Here is a 21,547-nt window from a genome sequence, read left to right as displayed (position 1 = left end):
CCTTTAAATAGCGCTGATGAGGAGGCCTTCATGCTGGTTAGTGCCATCCATTATCACTTGGCAAGTGAATCACTGAGGTGATTGAAAATGGAAAACAGGTCCTGCAAAAACCAAATTACTTTAATTTACCTACATTATGCAGAGTTTAGAATGTTGCCGGTGTTATATATGCAGACTATAGATATACTCTCTGTGTAATCATTGTATAGTTGCATCAGATGGAGACTTGTTACCTGATGTACTATCAATAAGGTTTACACTGTGTATATACTATGCTGGCACCACTAGAGGATGCAACTGGTGGAGACCGGGGTTTCCTGCCCCTGTGCCAGAAGATATCCACCAGAGGGCACTGTGGTAGGAGATCTGATGGTCACCTGCATAGGTGTGCAGGGCCCAGTATAAAAGGCTGCCCACCATGCTTGTGCCTCAATCTGGAGTTACAAATAAAGGACCAAGGTCACTACAGTTTGAGTACAACACATTGCCTCGTGGAGTCATTCATAAGTGCATTACAGACATAACAACTGGCGACGAGAATAAGGACTTTCACACGATTATGGCTACCTTTGGCACACTAAAAGACTTCACAGAGGGTGATGATTGGGATGCCTTCACGGAAAGGCTCGAGCAATATTTTGTGGCAAACGACCTGGCAGGGGAGACGGACACATTGGCGGAGAAGCACAAGGCTATACTGCTGACCAGTTGTGGGCCCGAGGTCAACCGCCTCGTCAGGGACTTGCTGGCACCCATGAAGGCCAAGGATAAGACATACGATGAGCTGACTGAACTAATTCACAACCCACTAAAACCAAAACAGAGCATCCTCACAGCCAGGCACAGATTCTACACTCACCGCAGACTGAAGGCCAGGAGATTGCAAAATATGCTGCCAACCTCAGGAGACTTGCGGCACCATGTGATTTTGGCACGCACCTCAATGAAGCATTGCGAGACATCTTTGTTATGGGAATTGGCCACGAGGGCCTCCTTCACAAGCTATTATCTGCCGACACCACAGTCAACCTGCAGAAGGCCATCAGCATCAGTCAGGCGTTCATGACCTCGACCTGCAGCACCAAGCAAATTATTCATCCTGTGGCCTCAAACCCGGCAAGTACTGTACACAGAATGGTGCCTTTCACAGTCAGGACTGTAGAACGTGGCTCTGCCCAGGACAGAGAGCACAGACTTCAGGGTTCTTGAACTCAGAGTTCACCGAGGGGTGCTAATCGAGTAGCACCATGCTGGCGTTGTGGAGGAAACCATAGCGCTCACCAATGTCGGTTTGCTGAGTACGTATGCAAAGCCTGTAACATGAAGGCCCACCTCCAGCGTATGTATAAAAGAAATATGACTCACCATCTAGCAGAGGAGTCGGTAGATGACTTTGAATCCAGCGGGGAATATGATGATTTGGCCAGAGAGGCAGCTCAGCCCCAAGAAGAAGTGTATGGAGTCTATACCTGCACTACCAATTGTCCTCCAGTGAAGATGGAAGTCGAGATAAACAGCATTCCAGTCTTCATGGAAGTGGACACGGGAGCGAGTCAGTCAATGATGAGCCAGGGCGCCTTTGAGAGGCTATGGAACGAAAAGGCCCTGAGTCCAGGCTAGGTGAGCGAACCAAGGGACACAGCGCCGCTATCAGACGACTAGGACCCCGTCCGGTTGCTCTGGAACCTGCGTCCTCGCATACCTGTACTGCTATCTCAGTACTTACCATGACTAAACCATGAATGCAATCTACCCAATCCTGGCGCACGACCACAAAACGTAACAAATGTAAGTCACTGAACCAAGGTGTCACGATACAAACTGTAACTTCCTTTCTTTGTAATTTCACTGTGTCTGATCCTGTATGTTAATGAAATGGGCCTGCTGCATGATCTTGCTGTGGGGGGTGGGGAGGTGAAATGGATGTATGTAGCCATGGACACACACATGGATCACACCCAGAACCCTCTGGAACCTCCACTGCATCATCGAACCGTTCAAACTGGTAACCACTAACTACCCAACGTTGTGGCAAGAGGACTTGGGGGTTAACAAGGGGGAGAGCCAAGCCAAAGCACAGCCAAGGTGCAAGGGCTATTGGCACTTAAGTGTGGGGAGGACTAAGCCAGAGCACATAGTGCAAAGGTAATCAGCACAAAAGACTTGGGGGAGAGTGATGTTATATATGCAGACTATAGATATACTCTCTGTGTAGTCACTGTATAGTTGTATCAGATGGAGACTTGTTACCTGATGTACTATCAATAAGGTTTACACTGTATATATACTATGCTGGCACCACTAGAGGGTGCAACTGGTGGAGACCAGGGTTTCCTGCGCCTGTGGCAGAGGCTGTCCACCAGAGGGCACTGTGGTGGGAGACCTGAGGGTCACCTGCATAGGTGTGCAGGGCCCAGTATAAAAGGCTGCCCACCATGCTTGTGCCTCACTCTGGAGTTACAAATAAAGGACCAAGGTCACTACAGTTTGAGTACAACACATTGCTTCGTGGAGTCACTCATAAGTGCATTACAAACATAACAGCTCCTGCCAGCAGCGCACCCACCTCTACCAATATGATGGGTGATGCATTTCCGGCCTGAAGTGTGTGCACGCTTCTTGCCCGCCATATTGGAGGCCTAGTTGTCTGTTTAGCGCCAGAAAAGGCGTCGCTGTGTTGCCGAATTTATAGGCCTGTATGTGTGCTGCAGGTGCTGAGGAGACATGAGTAGATGAATTGCTAAGTTGTAAGCCTGTTCCTCTCCATTGCCTATCTCCCACTGCTCAACAGTTCCAGGACTTCCTCTCATATAGGGTGGGCGGATGAAGGCTTGGGAATACCTCTGTGGCTGGTTTATGGTGTTAGTTGTGGTCACTGTCAGGGCTGTCAGGGCCCGCTGGAAGGAGCACTTTGAAGATCTCCTCAATTGATACTCTGCCTTTGACTCGAGTGTTCTTGACTCCGTCCCGCAGCATGCAACCCGCCACCATCTCAGTGAAACCCCAACATTGCACCAGGTAGGAAGCGCCATAAAACAGCTCAAGAACAACAAGGCTACTGGAGCAGGTAGAATCCCTGCTGAAGCGCTAAAGTATGGTGGAGAGACGCTGTTGGCACGGATGCATGACCTCATCTCTCTCATCTGGAGGGAGGAGAGCATGCCGGGAGATCTCAGAGATGCAGTGATTGTGACTATCTTTAAAAAAGGGAACAAGTCCGACTGCGGCAATTACAGAGGAATCTCCCTACTATCAGCCACTGGGAAAGTCGTCGCTAGAGTTCGCCTCAACCGTCTTCTCCCTGTGGCCGAGGAGCTCCTCCCGGAATCACAGTGCGGATTTTATCCCCTATGAGGCACAATGGACATGATCTTTGCAGCGTAACAGTTGCAGGAAAAATGCACTGTCAACCGCGATGGTCTATGGAGCGTTCTCCTCCGTTTTGGATGCCCCCCAAAAGTTTGTTCACATCCTTCGCCTGCTCCACGACAACATGCAGGCCATGATCCTTACCAACGGATCCATTACAGACCCAATAACGTCCGGACCGGGGTCAAACAGGACTCCAACCCTCTTCTCAATCTTCCTCGCTGCCATGCGCCACCTCACAGTCAACAAGCTCCCCGCTGGAGTGGAACTAAACTACAGAACCAGTGGGAAGCTGTTTAACCTACGCCGCCTCCAAGCTAAGTCCAAGATCACCCCAACTTCGTTGAGATACAGTACGCGGACGACGCCTGCGTCTGTGCACATTCTGAGGCTGAACTCCAGGATATAATCTATGTATTTACTGAGGCATATGAAAGCACGGGCCTTACGCTAAACATCCGTAAGGCAAAGGTCCTCCACCAGCCTGTCACCGCTGCACAGCACTGCCCCCCAGTCATCAAGATCCACGGCGCGGCCTTCGACAAAGTGGACCATTTCCCATACCTCGGGAGCCTCTTGTCAACAAAAGCAGGCATTGATGCAGAGATTCAACACCGCCTCCAGTGCGCCAGTGCAGCCTTCTGCCGCCTGAGGAAAAGAGTGTTCGAAGACCAACCCCTCAAACCTACCACCGAGCTCATGGTCTACAGGGCTGTAGTAATACCTGCCCTCCTGTATGGCGCAGAGGCATGGACGATGTACAGAAGACACCTCAAGTCGCTGGAGATATATCACCAACGATGTCTCCACAAGATCCTGCAAATCCCCTGGGAGAATAGGCGCACCAACATGAGTCCTCATCCAGGCTAACATCCCCAGCATTGAAGTGCTGACCACACTCGATTAGCTTCGCCGGGCAGGCCACATAGTTCACATGCCAGACACACTTTGCATCCCAAAGCAAGTGCTCTATGCGGAGCTCCTTCATGGCAATTGAGCCAAAGGTAGGCAGCGGAAGCATTACAAGGACACCCTCAAAGCATCCCTGATAAAGTGCGACAGCACCACTGACACCTGTGACAAACCAGTCTCACCCACCCTTTCCCTCAACGACTGTCTGTCCCACCTGTGACAGAGTCTGTGGCTCTCATATCGGACTGTTCAGCTACCAAAGAACTCACTTCAGGAGTGGAGGCAAGTCTTCCTCGATTCTGAGGGACTGCCTATGATGATGATGACTGCATGGACTGTGTGAAGCCCCATTTTTGCTATTTTATGGTATCAAATCTAAGGGTTAGTAATGGGAGTGATCACAGTTGCAGGAAAGGGGCAATGAATTGGTCTTCAGCCAATTCGATTCACTCCATGTGATATCAAGAAATGGTTGAACGCACTGGATCCAGCAAAGGCTATGGGCCCCGACAACATACGACTGTTGTGTTGAAGACTTGTGCTCCAGAACTAGCCGTGCCTCTAGCCAAGCTGTTCCAGTACAGCTATAACACTGGCATCTATCTGACAATGTGGAAAACTGCCCAGGTATGTTTTGTCCATAAAAAGCAGGACAAATCCAATCTGGCCAATTACCGCCCCATCAGTCTACTCTCAATCATCAGCAAGGTGATGGAAGGTATTGCCAAACTGTAGAGGTTCCTCAGAGCAATGTCCTAGGCCAAACCGTCTTCAGTTGCTTCATCAATGACCTTCCTTCCATCATAAGGTCAGAAGTGGTAATGCTCGCTGATGACTGCACAGTGTTCAGTTCCATCTGCAACTCCTCAGATAATGGAGCTGTCCATGCCCGCATACAGCAAGATCTGGACAACATTCAGGTTTGGGGTGATAAGTGGCAAGTAACTTTTGAGCCACACATGTGCCAGACAGTGACTATCACCAACCAGCAAGCGACTAACCACCACCCCTTAACATTCAATGGCATTACCATCGCCGAATTCCCTACCATCAACATCCTGGTGGTCACCATTGACCAGAAACTTAACTGGACCAGCCACATAAATACTGTGACAGCAAGAGCGGGACAGAGGCTGGGTATTCTGCGGTGAGGTGGTGTCTCACCTCCTGACTCCCCAAAGCCTTTCCACAAGGCACAAGACAGGAGTGTGATGGAATACTCTCCACTTGCCTGGACGAGTGCAGCTCCAACAACACTCAAGAAGCTCGATACCATCCAGGACAAAGCAGCCCACTTGATTGGCACCCCATCCATCACCTTAAACATCCTTTCCCTCCACCACCGGCGCACCGTGGCTGCAGTGTGTACTGTCTACAAGATGCACTGCAGCAACTCACCAAGTCTTCTTTGACAGCTACTCCTAAACTTGCAACCTCTACCACCTAAAAGGACAAGGGCAGCAGGCATTGGGAACACCACCACTTTCACGTTCCCCTCCAAGTCACACACCATCCTGGTTTGGAAATATATGTTGTTCCTTCATCGTTGCTGGGTCAACGTCCTGGAACTCCCTCCCTAACAGCATTGTGGGATTACCATCACTACACGGACTGCAGCGGTTCAAGAAGGTGGCTCATCACCATCTTCTCAAGGGGAATTAGGGATGGACAATAAATGCTGGTCTTGGCAGCGACGCCCACATCCCGTGAACGAATAAAAAAAAATTATATATCATGTAAGCCTTTTACTGCGTCTTTTCTTGTTAAGCTCCGTTTGAAGGCACATTTGCAGAGGAAGGAAGTGCTGTAAATATTATTGTGGTACCATGTGTACTTTGCTAAAAAGTGATAGATGGTGCTTAACGTAGTGAGGGTAAGTTTAGTGGAAATAGGAAACATGTCGCAGTGCATTGCCACAGGTGTGACCGCCTTGGCTGCACTGTATAAGGTCATTGAACTTCTTCCGGCACTGAGCTGTTGTGCAGGGCTGATAGAAGTAACACTCATTGTCAAGAAAGTGCTTGAGTTTGAATAGATTGGCCTTAGCAGAAACAAGTTTTCCTGGCACCCCGGCTCAGAGAGAAAAAGTATAATCGGTAAGTTGGTTACATATGGGGCTATTTCCATTATTTTTGCATGCATACCGCCCACTTTAATGTCCATTTTAACACTGAAATGAGGATTAACACCCAGATAGCGCCCATTTAGCCACAAAATGGAAACTGACGCCCATTTCTCGATCACTTATCACTGAGCGTTACTTTCGGCATGTACTTAACGGCGATAAAAAATAATACCGCCGCCCACTTTTTTTGGGTGGAATCATCAGAATGAACGAACCCAACGCCCATAATATCACCCAGCGTTACTTTCGGCACACAATTAACGCCGAGATTCAATAATACCGACCGCCCACTTTTTTTTTGTCGTAAAGATCACATTTGCTGAAACTAACGCCCAGTACATTGCCCAGCATCACTTTCAGCACCTCACACATATATCGGCCACAATATCGCTCGCCGAAAAAAACGCTCTGAAAAAGTTGAACTGATCTGAACTCATCACAGCAGTGTGGACGCCATGTTCTAAATCGCATGTCGCATCATTTAAAATGCTGCTCTGCTTCAACTTCGGGGGAGTTTGGATGTACTCTGGAGGTCTTTTAAGATGATGTGAACATCTGAACAAACATCTTTTCATACTGTGGACGATTGGAATTTACTTTAGGTGTCTTAGTTGGGACATTTATTGTTTGTGAACAATCAGTGTAATACTGATAGCTATTATAATGGGGGCCTGTCATTTCACAGCCTCTCTTGATGAGTACGCACATGCTGCAGACTTGAGATGGCAGAAGGTACATTCGACAGCATTATGTGCCCAATGTAAGATGTGTCAGACTGATGTGGAGAACCAGACATTACACCCCCCGCACTTACAGGGAGAAGCAGTCTTACCTCAACTTGTCCGACTCCACCTGCCAAAGGAGACTGCGCTTCCACAAAGAGGTTATTAGTGAGATATGCCAGCTCATCAGGGGAGATCTGCAGCCTGCCAGCACCATCAGGATCGCACTGTCCATCAAGGTCAAGGTCACCGCGGCACTTTCATTCTACGGGTCGGGTTCCTTTCAGGCCCCAGCTGGCAACATTTGCGCTATATCTCAGCAGGCCTCACATTGCTGCATTAGACAGGTCACTGAAGCCCTTTACGCATGCAGGATGGACTTTATCAGCGTCCCCATGACCAGGGAGGCTCAGACTGAGAGGGCTTTAGGATTCTACCGAATTGCTAACTTCCCCAAGGTGCAGGGAGCAATAGACTGTATGCACATTGCGATGCGGGCACCTTTTCAGGATGCAGAGGTTTTTAGAAACCGCAAGAGATTCCACTCCCTCAATGTGCAAATCGTTGTCGACCACCAGCAAATTATTATGGCAGTGAATGCTAAATTTCCGGGCAGCATCCATGATGCTCACATCCTGCGTGAGGGCATTGTATCTGACATGTTTACCAGTCAGCCACAAGGTCAATGCTGGATGCTTGGTGACAAAGGATATGGCCTCGCCACCTGGCTGATGACCCCCTGCGTGACACCCACACGAAGCCGAGAAGCAATACAACGAGAGCCACAGGTCCACTCGCAATATCGTCGAGAAAACCATTGAAGTGCTTAAGCAGCGCTTGAGATGCTTGGGCCACTCAGGAGGTGCGCTCCAATACCACCCTAAGCAGGTAGCTCAATTCGCAGTGGTATGCTCCATGCTGCACAACTTGGCTATCAGGAGGGGACAAGAATTGCCAGAAGGGTATGACGGTCCACCTCAGGAGAGAGAGGAAGAGGAGGACGAGGAGGTAGATGCTGACCTCGGGCCAGACAATCAGGCTGATACTGAAGCCATGCCCCCGCCCCCCTCTAGACCACAGGAAAGGGCCGGTGGTGGCTACATAGCTGCAAGACTCTTATGTCAGCAGCTGATAAATGAGCGCTTTGCTTGAAAGAACGTTGGTGCTTTTTACAAAGCTGCAAGACTGCTGGGTGTGCAGGTCATACATCAATGTTGTGCATTACCTTGGTGACAGTTAAAGTTTAAGTTGATTCAAGTTAAGTGTATTTAACCCTTTCATGTTAAGGAATCACCAGTGTGTAACGGTGCAGCTATCTGAGACAATGTGCAACAAGGTCATGGTAATTAAAAAAACATTTAATCCGACCATTTGTCTGAAATCATAAGTATAACTGTAAAAAAACATCCCACCCCACCCCCGCCCCACCACAAACAAATTTATTGCATTTACATCATTACAATGGTCTCCATTTCCAACAAAACAGAACACAAATGCAAACTAACAAGGTAATCCCCTTGCCCCTTGCCCCGACCCTCCCCCCAAAATAGCAGCAGCAGCAACCTAAAAATATGCCCTAGACAACACCTGTGGCCATGCACCTCACTTTCCTCCCGCACCCCCACCACCCCCCCACCCGCTTCTCCTTCCCAGCTCTACCCCTTCCCCTCCTGACTCCAAGCCGCCTGGCTGAGGAGCTCCTCAGACGTTGCTTCATTGGGGAGGATGGCAGCGGAACTGCTGGTTGGACGGATACGGGAGAGGAAACGTGCTCCGAGCCAGAAGCAAGATCTTCCTCCTGGCTCTCATGTGTCGTTGATAATGGGGCTGCGGCACCTTGGGGTGCAGTGCTGCGCTCCGGACCACTGGGAGGCCTCTGCCATCAGTGTTCCTGGCTACCAGCTCCAGGGCTTCCTCCATCCCTTCCATGTTATATATTATTTGTTGGACAAAAACTCGGTGCCAACTACCTTCTTGATGCTTAGTAGGCTTTTTGCTGCTGGTGAATCTCCCTCCTGCCTCCCACAACAGCCAAACAAGCTCACACCACACCCACACACACTTTCAGTCCCTCTCTGCTCCCTCTCTGTCTGTCTCCTCTTCTGCGCATGTAATGATGACCCCTGACCTCCTGAAATGCGGGAAACGAGCGTTGCCATGTCGTTGCTATGATTGGCGACACTTTACAGCAGAAGGTCAAAACATTTTAATGCTAACGCCATTTAAGATCGCTTGCGGTAATGCCCATTTTAAAAAATGGAAACTAGGGGTGTTGAAACTGGGCGATAATCCGGCGATCTGAAAACCCATATTTACCACCCATGCTGGAAATAACGCCCATTTTTGGGCGATCTGCACAAAAGTGGAAAATCTAGCCCATAGAGTTATACTGGGAGTGATTTCCCCAGATACTTTAGGGGCTAAATAGCTTCTGAGGTTGGCCAAGACAGGGTCTTAAGCTGCAAAGCCGATTTAGCTCGTATTTAACGCAAGACGCGATCGTGGCAAAGGAATTGAAGTGCGCACTAAGAATGGCTGCACAGAGTGTTATGTCTTTAGATGCTCCGATAATGACTCCACGAGGCAATGTATTGTACTAGAACTGTATTGACCTTAGTCCATTCAATGTAACTCCAGAGTGAGGATAACACATGGTGGCCTGCCTTTGATACTAGGCCTGGCCCACATGTAAAGGTAACCTACAAGTCTCCCACTGCAGTGCCCTCTGATGGCACACCTTAGTGACCATACAGCTGGTGTACAATTTTCCCAATGTAGTGCCCTCTGGTGGGACATCATTTGTAATAGTACAGGCAGTAACATGTCTAGATACATGACATCACTCTCCCCCAAGTCCTTAGTGCAAATCGCCTTCATGCATTGACTGTGCTCTGGGCTTAGCTCTGTCTGGTTGACCCTTGGGGGGGTCATTTCCATCTTGCCTGAGTAGGTGGTGTTTCGTTGGCAGTAGAGGTGCTGGTGGTTTCTGTTTGTGAGTCCATGACCACTCCATTCTCCCCTCCATCCCTCCCCCCACATATAGATTATGCCGGAGGCTAGTTACATTCATATACATTTGTGGTACAGTTGTGAGGTAAGTACATTTGACTAGTGAGGTACATTCTTGATACATACTCGGACTCAGTGCTGGTGTCAGCACTGGTGCGTGAGGACAAACTAGTTCCAGAACTGCTGGATGGTGTCCAGGTAGTCTGGTGGCAGCGTGGTGCCCAGTGCTGGCAGTGGGAACCCAGTTGGCTCAAGTTGTCTGCTCGCAGGGCCTTTGCCGTTGCCCCTAGCGTCAGGCAGGTTCCCGGATGCCTGTGACCTCCCTGTCCTCTCCTTGTGCCCTGGGTTGCTGCTGCTCCCTGAGGGGCAGTTGTCTGGCAGTGCACAGGAAACTGCTGACTCGCTTGCCTGGGCGTTCTTTGGGCTGGGCTCCTGGCTAGTCCCGGTCCCATTTGGGAGGACCGTTGCGGGTGACCCTTCGTTCCCGGGTGTAGCCTTAGGGGTGATAGGGTCTGGGGGCTGCGCCATAGCGCAGTTTGCTCTTTCAGGCCATGGCGGTTGGTGACATCGGGTGCCTGAGAGGTGGAGCCGATCAGGGGCAAGACATCGATACTGATGCCGTTGCCCTCCTGAGATCGCTTGCTCTGCAGCTTGTCTATTTTAGCTGCTTGTGGCCACACTCCGTGGTGCATCACTCTGGTCCCAGGGATGCAGGCTACAGCATCGGGTAGCCCACTGGATCTGTGTGCTCCCGATGGGTGTTTGCCCGCTACCTGATCAGAATACAGTTGAAATTCTGCATCACACAATGTTTCATTACTCATTGTAGATAAACTGTATCTCTGATCGCAATTGCATGACTTTTCTTTGCTTATTACGTATATAAAACTCTGATCATCAATTACAAGCTTTACATTTGACTCACAGTTGCTATTACATTGATTGAGAATGTGGACTGTCCCTTTAAGTGTGGTGGGTTGCTGGCCTCCTTTAAGAGAGCCTTGCTATCTTTACCCCAAACATCTTCGCTTGTTACCACGTGTTGCTCCATCAGCGCTGCACCTCATGGTCTGGCCGCCGCCATCTTTTTATTCAGCACTTCACCTCGTGGTTTGGGCGCCATCTTTCTTCCATCCACGATGTCGACTGCTGTGATCCTCTTCCCCCCGGGTTCTACCACCGAAGCTGGGAAGTCACCTCTGGATCCGATTTTCTTCCTCCGGAGTCCTGCCACTGGAGCCTGGAAGGTGCGTTCGGGTTGTCTCAGCTGGATCATCTCCACGCAGTCGTGCTGAGCGGTCTGTGTCTCGGGTGCTGTGCTGGTCTGCTCTCTGGTGCCAGATCCAACCTCTGGTGGGGGCTTGCTTTGCCTCTGAGCACAGAGGATGTCGATCACTGGAGGGATGAAATCTTCCCAGCTCCAATGGATCTTCTTCATCCACCTTCTTCCGAGTAGCGTTGGTCCATCACCAGCAACAATCCACAGAGGTAACTTGTGCCGTGCCACCATGGAGTACCTTTACATCCACACTACTAACGACTAGGATAAGTTAATTGGTGTAGGTGCGCAGCTTTGCCTGAACCGGGACCAACTTGGGTCGTTCAGCTTGATTGTCCCATAGCCTCTCAAAGGCTTCTTGATTCATTACTAACTGGCTCGACCCCATGTCCACTTCCATGAAGACTGGAACGCCATTTATCTCGACTTCCATCTTCAATGGGGAACATTCTGTGGTGCAGGTAAACATGCCGTACATTTCATCGTGGAGCTGAGCTGCCTCTCTGACTATCACTTCATAATCTGCGCTGGATTCATGACCATCTGCAGACTCTTCATCAACACAGTGAGTCATATTTCTTTTACACATTTGCTGGAGTTGGCCCTTTGTGCTGCAGCCTTTACACACATAGTCCTTAAAACGGCACTGGTGAGCCCTGTGATTCCCTCCACAACGCCAGCATGGTGCTATTTGATTAGCCCCCCTCAGCGGACTCTGAGTCAAAGGACTCGGGGGGTCTGTTCTCTCTCCCCTGAGGAGATTCACGTTCTACTATTCAGCCTCTAAAAGGTGCCATTCTCTGTACAGTACTTGCTGGGTTTGAGTCCTGAGGATGAGTCATCCGCCTAGAATCGCAGATCGAGGTCATGAATGGCTGGCTCATGGTGATGGCCTTCTGCAGTGTGACTGTGTTATTCGCAGATAGTAACCTGTGAAGAAGGAAATTCTCTCAGGACTTCACATAAACATAAGAATATAAGAACATAAGAAAGTGGAACAGGAGTAGGCCATACGGCCCTTCGAGCCTGCTCCGCCATTCAATAAGTTCATGGCTAATCTTCAACTTCAACTCCACTTTCCCATTTGATCCCCATATGCCTCAATTCCCCAAGAGTACGAAAATCCATCTATCTCAGCCTTGAAAATACTCAACAACTCAGCATCCACAGAGTGGGTGATGTTCTACTCTACATTATTGGACAAATCTTATAGAAGTCACCAGGAGAAAGGGAGTGCTTGGTCATCAGCGTCTTGCTAGGGGTCCCCCTTGGCCTGCATGATGCCAGGCAGAGCAGCACCAGCTGTTACAGGAGAAGGACAGGAAGAATAGGAGGGCGAGGAGCAATGTTCCCTGTAAGCTGTGTGGCTGGAGCTCCCGTGTAGCCGGCTCATCGGTTTTTAACTGCAAAAGCCGCGCATGTGTAGATTTTGAATGGGTTGAACAGTCCATTAAAGGGGCCGTGTGGCTGAAAAAAAATTGACTGCACACATGTTGCCATGCAAGCCCCTCATTTAAACATGGAAGGGATTCCATTCCCTCAATGTGCGGCTCATGTGCGATCACAGGCAGCACATTCTGCAGGTGAATGCCTGCTATCCAGGGAGCTGCCATTATGCATTTATAATGAGACAATCATCCATCCCACAGATCTTTGAGCCTCAATACAATGTGCATGGCTGGCTACTGGGTGACATGGGATTCCCTCTGATGTCATGGGTCCTGACACTCCTGAGAAACCCCCAGACACCAGCTGAGCACCCGTACAATGAGAGCCACTCAGCCACCAGGAATATCATTCAGCAGACCATTGCGATCCTCAAGCAGAGGTTTAGATGCCTTGACCGGTCAGGAGGCGCCCTGCAGTACTCGGCTCAGCAGGTCCTTAGATTCATGGTGACTTGCTGCATGATCCATAATCTGGCGACCATGAGACCAGCCGTTATCACCAATAATTGTGCCAGAGGGTCAAGCTCAGGAGCTCAATAGGAGGAAGAGGGGGAGGAGGAGAAAGAGGAGAGGGATCAGGGGGAGCACCAGAGGATTCCAGGTAGATGGCCTACACCTGGGAGGGACGCTCGCCACAATCTAATTGTAGAGAGCTTTTGAGAGAACTTCTCCACCGTCAGACTCAAGAGCACTGTTGCCACATACCTTACGTTCCATGACTGCGTATCCATCAGGAAGTCTATCATCTGTACACAATCCTTTCAACCCCTTCCCCATGAAGATCATAATAAAAAAGACCATCAATTCCACCACCATCCAATTACCAGAATCAATCTTTATCTGCAGGAAAAGCAAACAATGGAAACATGGCACAACGAACAAATATTAAACTATTCACCTTTGTGCTTACCCTCAGTGGCTATCCTATAAGTGCTCTTGCATAATCTAGTCCTTCTACGCAATGCAACCCCAGTGTCAGCAGCACCCGAAGTGGATGGTTGCTGAGATTCTGAAAAGAGCAGTTCAGATGTCCTCCTGGTACGCCCTCGAGAGTGTGATGGAATACTCTCCACTTGCCTGGATGAGTGCAGCTCCAACAACAAGAAGCTCGACACTATCCAGGACAAAGCTTCATTGGCACCCCATCCACCACATTCAATATTCACTTCCTCCACCACCGATGCACCGTGGGTGCACTGTGTACCATCTACAAGATCCACTGCAGCAATTCACTAAGGGTTCCTCGGAAGCACCTCACAAACCCGCAACCTCTACCTCTTCTTAGGCAGTCCCTCAGAGTCGAGGATGACTTGCTTCCACAATAAAAATGAGTTCTCATGTGGCTGATGAGTCCTATATGGGACCTACAGTCTCTGTCACAGGTCAGGCAGTCAGTGGTCGAAGGAAAGGGTGGCTGGGGTGCTTGGATTGCCGTGCGCTCCTTCCGCTGTTTATGCTTGGCTTCAGCTTGCTCTTGGCATAAAGACTCGAGGTGTTTTGCACCTTCCCAGATGCTTTTCCTCCACTTTGTGTGGCCTTGGGCTAGGGATTCCTAGGCGTTGCTGGGGATGTTGCACTTTTTCCTTGAAGCATTTCCTCTGCCCACCTGGGGCTCGCTTGCCATTGGAGCTCCGAGTAGAGCACTTGTTTTGGGAGTCTCGTATCGGGCATGTGGACAACGTGGCCCATCCAACGGAGTTGATCGAGGGTGGCCAATGCTTCGATGCTGGGGGTGTTGGCTTGAGCAAGAACATTGACGTTGGCGTGCCTATCCTGCCAATGGATTTGCAGGATCTTGCGGAGGCAGCATTGGTGGTATTTCTTCAATGCTTTGAGGTGCCTGCTGTACCTAGTCCATATCTCTGAGGTATATAGGAGGGCGGCTATCACTACTGCTGTGTAGACCATGAGCTTGATGCCGGGTTTGAGGTCCTGGTCTTCAAACACTCTCTTCCTCAGACGACCCAAGGCTGCACTGGCACACTGAAGGCGGTGTTGGACTTCGTCATCAACATCTGCCCTTGTTGCCAGTAGGCTCCCGAGGTATGGAAAATGGTCCACGTTATCCAAGGCTTCATCGTCGATTTTGATCATTGGGGAGCAGTGCTGCGTAGCGGGGGCAGGTTGGTAGAGGACCTTTGTTTTACGGATGTTAAGTGTAAGGCCATGCTCTCGTACGCTTTGGTGAAGGTGTTGACGATGGTTTGGAGTTCAGCCTCCGAGACTGCGCAGATGCAGGCGCTGTCTGCGTACTGTAATTGAATGACAGAGGATGGAACGATTTTGGATCTGGCCTGGAGATGGAGGTTGAATATCTTCCCGTTTGTTCTGTCGATTAACTCCACTCCAGCAGGGAGCTTACTGAGGGTGAGATGGAGCATTGCAACAAGGACGATCGAGAAGAGCGTTGGTGCAATGACACAGCCTTGCTTGACCCCGTTCGAAAGGGGGGTTGGGTCTGTGGTGGATCCATTGGTCAGGATCATGGCTTGCATTGTCATCATGAAGCTGACGAAGGATGGTGATAAATTTGGGGGTTTCTACCACCTAGAAGGACGAGGGCAGCAGGCGCATGGGAACACCACCACCTTCACGTTCCCCTTCAAGTCTGACTTAGAAGTATATCACTGTTCCTTCATCGTCGCTGGGTCAAAATCCTGGAACTCCCTCCGTAACAGCACTGTTAGAGTACCTTCACGACACGGACCGCAGAGGTTCAAGAATGTGGCACACCACCACCTTCTCAAGGGCAATTAAGGATGGGCAATAAATGCTGGCCTCACCAGCGACGCATACATCCCAAGAACTAATAATTTAAAAATGCAGTCAGCACCGCCTGACTGACAGGTAAACTGCAAGGGCAATGGTGGCCTAGCAGTGGGGGGAGAAGCAATGCTGGCATCCGGAGAAAGGCCAGTAGGTTCCTGCTCCATGATTCCCATGGCACTATCTTAGTACCATGTTCAGCCAGCCCAGTGATCTGCTGGAGGACAGATCTCTGGGCATCGAAGGTACGCTACAATATCCTTTCAACCGAGAAGCCCAGAGCCACCATGGCAGCTGCCTAAGTTTCCATTGCAGCACTTTGCCATTTCATGAAAGATGCTAGTAGTGCAATGGAAGCTGCAAACTCAGTCATCACACATTGATTGATGTCGGACTCCACTGGTAGCTGGTGGAAATGGCCAGCCTCTCCACGCTGGAGAAGATGGGTTCTAGGCTCTGCATCAAGCCACGAGCCAAGCTGGAGTCGGACTCTTCCCTCCCCCTAGCCATGACCCATAACCTTTCAGGCAGGCTGTCCATTGCACCAAGCATTTGGTTTGTCAGACCCATCAGCCTTCTTCTAAAGCTTGGTCCTGTGAGGTCCCCACTATGAGAATCCCTCTTCTACATTAGCCTCTAAGCTATCATCTGTCTTTTCATGACAGATCATTGTCTAAATGCTTTTCAGCCAAGGGCTGACATTTTCTTAGCTTCTGCTCAGGAAAATCCTTCTCCACTTCCGCTACCTATTCTTCTGGCTTCCTTGTGTTTCATGCAGCACCCAGTGTCCACTGAATTATCTATATCCCCCTGAGTGGCTCCAATGTTCCAGTGAGTGATGGTGTGGGTAAATTCACGTTGGCTGTCTGCCCTTGGGCTAATATTTTGCTCTGCTTCTTCACTGCTTCCAACTTAGATGAAGAGAAAATAACCAAGAAATTCAATGAGCTTCATGTTAACAAGTGCTTCCTTGCTATTCTGCTCACATAACACTGTCCTCAGGGTATGAGTGTCATAAAACTGATTTTTTTGATCATCGAACATTAATACAAACCACCTCAGCTGAGTGGGTTCCCAGTGTCTCAATTGGCTCCTCCTCCTGCTGGGTTAGTTCACAAATGCCTGCTGTGCCTCCTCCTGTAGTTTGTTGTTCATTTCGTCATTTGTCAATTTATGGCAATTTTATTTGCCCACTTACCAAGCGGGCTGATACTGCGAATTTTAAAAAATTAGCTTAATCTTTGGTGGTCCAGGCCCTTTCCCAGATAAATGAGGCTTAACGAACTCCAGAGATATGCTGGTTCCTATTAGGGCCAGGGAACCACAAATTCTCAGTGTGGAGAGGCCCATCCCCAGCCCCACCCTTTCCATGACAGTGCTCTTTTTTGGTTTGAATGGAAGCCGTGTCTCCAAACAAGGCCACTTACATGGTAAGGGATTTTAATAAGGTAGAAATAAAGAAATTATTTTCTCTGGTGGGGGAATTTGGAAAAAGGGGGAAAAATCTTAAAATTAGAGGTAGGCCATTTAGGAGTGGAATCAGGAAGCACTTTTTTCACACAAAGGGTCGTCGAAATTCAATACTCACTCCCCTAAAAAATTGTAGATACTGGAACAATTGAAATGGTCAACACTGAGATCAGTATATTTGTGTTAGGGTTCAAGGGATATGGAGCAAAGGTGCATAAAGGGATTACAGGTCCAGATCAGACATGATTTGATTGAATGGCGGTTGAATGGCCTACTCCTGCTCCTATGAAATTCCCAGTTAATGCCTGGACCTGGCATATCTGGGTCCTGGCGGATTTTCTGGATGTTCTGTCGGACTATTGCCAGAGTTACGGTGGAAGTCTGCCGAAACGGTGAAACTAATTTGGTCCCTAAGTTTTTTAACCCTAACTCTGCAAGTACTTAATGTGTTTAGAATGTTTTAAATGGGCATGATATGTATCATGGAATAACATATATCCAAATCGTGTTGTGTAAATTTTCAGCAATTAAATATAAAATGGATCCTGTAATTCCACATGGGTTCTACTGACCTCCAATGAGAAAGTGAAAGAAATCCCTAAAAAATGGCAGAGGTCCAATGTAACTCGAGTCATTGCGGAAGACCAAGAGAGATGCCGCAGAATTTCCAGAGTCATGGAATTTTACAGCACTAAAGAAGACCATTTGGCTAATTGAGCATGGCCTGATTCCCTGAAAGAACGACCTACATAGTCCCATTTCCTTGCTCATATATTTTTGTCAATGTTTTCCAAATGAGCTAGCATTTGTCATGTTTAATTTTGCATTGAATTCCCGCAATTCCTTAAGTTATTCAACAAACTGATACAGGCGTTCTTAATTTCAGCACTATAAAAATAAGTTATTTTATTACTAATTTTGTTCAAAAATGTAATCAGCCGAATGAAGGTAAATTTGAATTTGTATCAGAGATTCATTTAAATTTTAAGATCATTACCTAATATTCATACTTTATTTTCTTGGCCAGGAAAGATTGATGGAAGCGTCGATTCCTGCAAAGGTGACTCTGGGGGTCCATTAGTCTGCTCTGATGAAAGAAATGAAGCCTACGTGTGGGGAGTAGTTAGCTGGGGTCCACAGTGTGGAACAGTTGGATATCCTGGTGTGTACACAAAGGTGTCTCAGTTCTTTAACTGGTTAAGTATCCACGTTGGTAGGGCTCTTATCAGCAAATACAACGCGTGAATGTTTAACGTCTTCTTCATTTGCACCAACATTTAAATTGGTTGCAACAAATGCATACTTTATAACTCACGTTTTCATTAGAAAGTTCTAAAAATTATAACATAATTACATTCGATATACAAATGCAGATGCAACCAATGATCTTGTGTTATCAGAAAAAAAGTAGGAAACAACAGTGATGAGAAACAGAAGTGGACACTGATGTGTTGCTTTATCATCATCATCATAGGCAGTCCCTCGGGATCGAGGATGATTTGCTTCCACACTAAAAATAAGTACTCAGGTGACTGATGAACTCATTTTAAATGGTGGAAGATGTCTGTGCGTGAATTCTTTTAACGTGGAGTGGCCGCTGCACACCAGCCACCACACGGGCTTGATGGAGCAAGGTCTTGGTCCAGTTACTTTCTAACCTTCAGTACTAATAATAAAGAGATATTATATGATGTAAAATCGGCATTGTGTCACTTACTGTGCGAGAGAATGTCAGTATTTTCATGTTTTCAATATTTCCAATATTAGAAGAGCTAGGAAAGAGAAACATCATCAGATTGAGAGAAAGTAGAAGGTTTCCACCAAAAACCCAAGTGGGAGTTCCATAAAAGATCAGTAGGTTGAACCAAGGACCAAGATAACCCTAACCCTAAGCTTTCAAGAAACATACTGTCTACTCTATCTGCATCATGTTCCAAGTGTTTGTTACTAGGTGATGACTGATAGGGAAGGCCATTAGCACAATGTTTACAGCTGGAGTTCTTATTTTCAATATTGATATTCCAAATCACACAAGGTTTTTGCTAGTTTATCTTTATCTTGGTTTCCAAAAGAGGGTAGTGTATAGCCTAGTCCTGGTTAGCATTTTCAGCATTTGTTTTCCAAGGGTTAGCAATTTATATTGACTTTAATGTTCACCTCAGCAGTGTTAATGCCAAATAACATTTTCCAGTATACGTTTAACGTAGTAGTAAATGCTTACTGCTTATGCACTTAAAATGCGGGTCCAATTAATTATTAAGGCACGGATCTAAATAACTTAAGCATGGTCCTATTTTCCAGTATTATTATGCAGATACATAATTTGTGCTGCGTGTCAACAGTTACCACAGCTTACTAGTGGTTAGTCATTGCTGATTGACGAGTTTAACGCCGCCATCTGCAAGTTGTGACCTGGTGGAGGTGAAAATAGAGTGCAGTCAGCTCAATGGTAACTGTACCTAGTTTCTGATAATGTTAATATTATTCTAACAAGTTGCTACAATTACACTGCAGCACTAGAGAAGAAATGGACACAATTTTTTCTGAGAATGTTGTATCGGAGGTCATTTTTCTATACCCCACGTCTCCTGATGGAGCAAAATAAAATCAATTAGCAAATAGGTTAGCAGAAAATGGCATAATGTCACATCTGGAATGCCTGCTTTCTAAAGTCGGGGTGCATAGCTATTTTTTTTACATTTTAGTGGAGGTACATGGAATGTTGGCATAGCACCTCCACGGTCCAGTACTGTTGTGGGGTTAAAAAGTGCTGCTTTGTTTAAATCCTCTGATAAGATAGAATTCTTTTACTAGAAACACTAAATTAAATCCTTCCCTAGATTTGTTTTTAACCCCAGATACCCTGTAACTTAGGATTGCCTGAGAGTCTCCTGGAACGTACGATTAGCTTCCGGGCACTGCTGCTGGCGGCCTGGGAGAAAGTATTTCCATGTTCAGGTTTGTGCCTCCATGCCTCCGACAACTCAAAATGTAAATCCCCCACCCCTGCCCCCACATGATCTATCACTTCCCACCCCACACCTGCCTCCGTGGACCTTGACTGATTCCCTGCTAGAATATCACTCATGGCTGACCACTGGTCCTGCCCTCGTCACCTCTAAGTTGGTCAAAGAAGCAGCTTGCCTCACCTCCCGGGAAGTTACAGCAGTGGAGCAGCATCAGCCACGAGGAATCTCACTGTACCTGCACCATTCTGCCTTGCTTGCTTTATTGTCAATGAGCCGACAGCAGGACGATTCGTACCTGGTGGCGGAGCCAAGTGACAGAGAGGACGCGGTCTCCAGCTCAGAATAAATGTCCAGCAATGATGAATTTGCAAGGAAAGTATTAGATTCTCAATATGACAGAGTATGCATTGCTAACCTTGAACTTCAATTGCAGCTCTATCATATTCAGGTCAGTCGTTTAAAATTATAGCCTTCAATGGCAGGCATTGGCACCTCAGCAAAACACAGATATCAAACCACGAAAGTGAATGCAAAAACATTTGCAGATTGAATGTCATGTGATCAAACCTCCAGGAATAGGTCCAATCAGAGTTGGCAACCCTAGTGGGAACACATCTATAGAAAACTATTATTTGCTGCAACTGAACATCAGTAAGCCTATTACGATCATGGCAGTGAAAATCTATGGGGTGACACATCTTGGCATATGAGCTGAAATGCACTAAGACTGGACCTCTGCTGTTTACTTGGCCAAAGTTCATGACCTTTGCCTGGACCCCCATATAGTTCCCCACATCCATTCCTGGGTCGTATGGAATGACTGGTCTTACTAGCCTTGAAAATCCATGGCTGTTCTGGCATAATCCTGCCGTAAATTTGGTGGGAGTACAGCAGAACAGCCAGAAATGAAACTGGGGCCCTGATATTCTGAAGTTCCCTGGTTGGCCTGTTGAGGACATGGTCACTGATGTAAAGCTGGAAACAGGGTCGTGGGTGGGGATTCTAAACATCGGAGCTTCCCATACCTTAATTAAGACCTGTTGGATGGTGAATGCAGGTTGATTTGGTGTAAAGGGACACATCAGCTCACCCAGGGAGAGATGTGAGGAACATCTGGGGGTCCAGGCCTGGACTTTGGCCTGAAGCCCTGAAGATTTGGAAATAAATTAAAATATATATTTTAAAATGGCTCCTTGCAAAGGGGGGGGGGGTCACCAGAAGCAAGTATACTTATTTCCAGGAGGAGTTCTAACAACCATTCATCCCCGCCTTTCTGGCTTTGCTGCTGTTATGTCTCAAATAAAGCAATGTGACTGGGTACTGTAGACTTGAGTAAGTGTGACCTTAGTCTCTTTATTCTGACTCCAGAGTGCTGGCACAGCATGGGAGGTCTGCTTATGTGCAGTGCTCCCAAGGAATGCTGGTATCCCTTGGGACTCCAACAGATGCGCCCTCTGGTGGCGGTAGAATGCTGGTTA

At 47.9% G+C, this 21,547-nt stretch overlaps 1 protein-coding gene across 1 annotated transcript in view; it reads left to right on the top strand.

The window, feature by feature from the left end:
* cfi (complement factor I) overlaps positions 1-18,345 on the top strand; it is a 120,837-nt gene extending 102,492 nt beyond the window's left edge. Inside the window, exon 16 of the mRNA XM_070862263.1 lies at positions 18,128-18,345. Coding sequence (XP_070718364.1) covers positions 18,128-18,345 — 218 coding nt within the window. The remainder of the gene's footprint in view (positions 1-18,127) is intronic.
* Positions 18,346-21,547: the final 3,202 nt, after the last annotated feature.

The sequence above is a fragment of the Pristiophorus japonicus genome, chromosome 2, assembly GCF_044704955.1.
Source record: "Pristiophorus japonicus isolate sPriJap1 chromosome 2, sPriJap1.hap1, whole genome shotgun sequence".
Classification (NCBI taxonomy): Eukaryota; Metazoa; Chordata; class Chondrichthyes; family Pristiophoridae; genus Pristiophorus; species Pristiophorus japonicus.
This window is presented reverse-complemented; position numbering and strand designations above follow the sequence as displayed.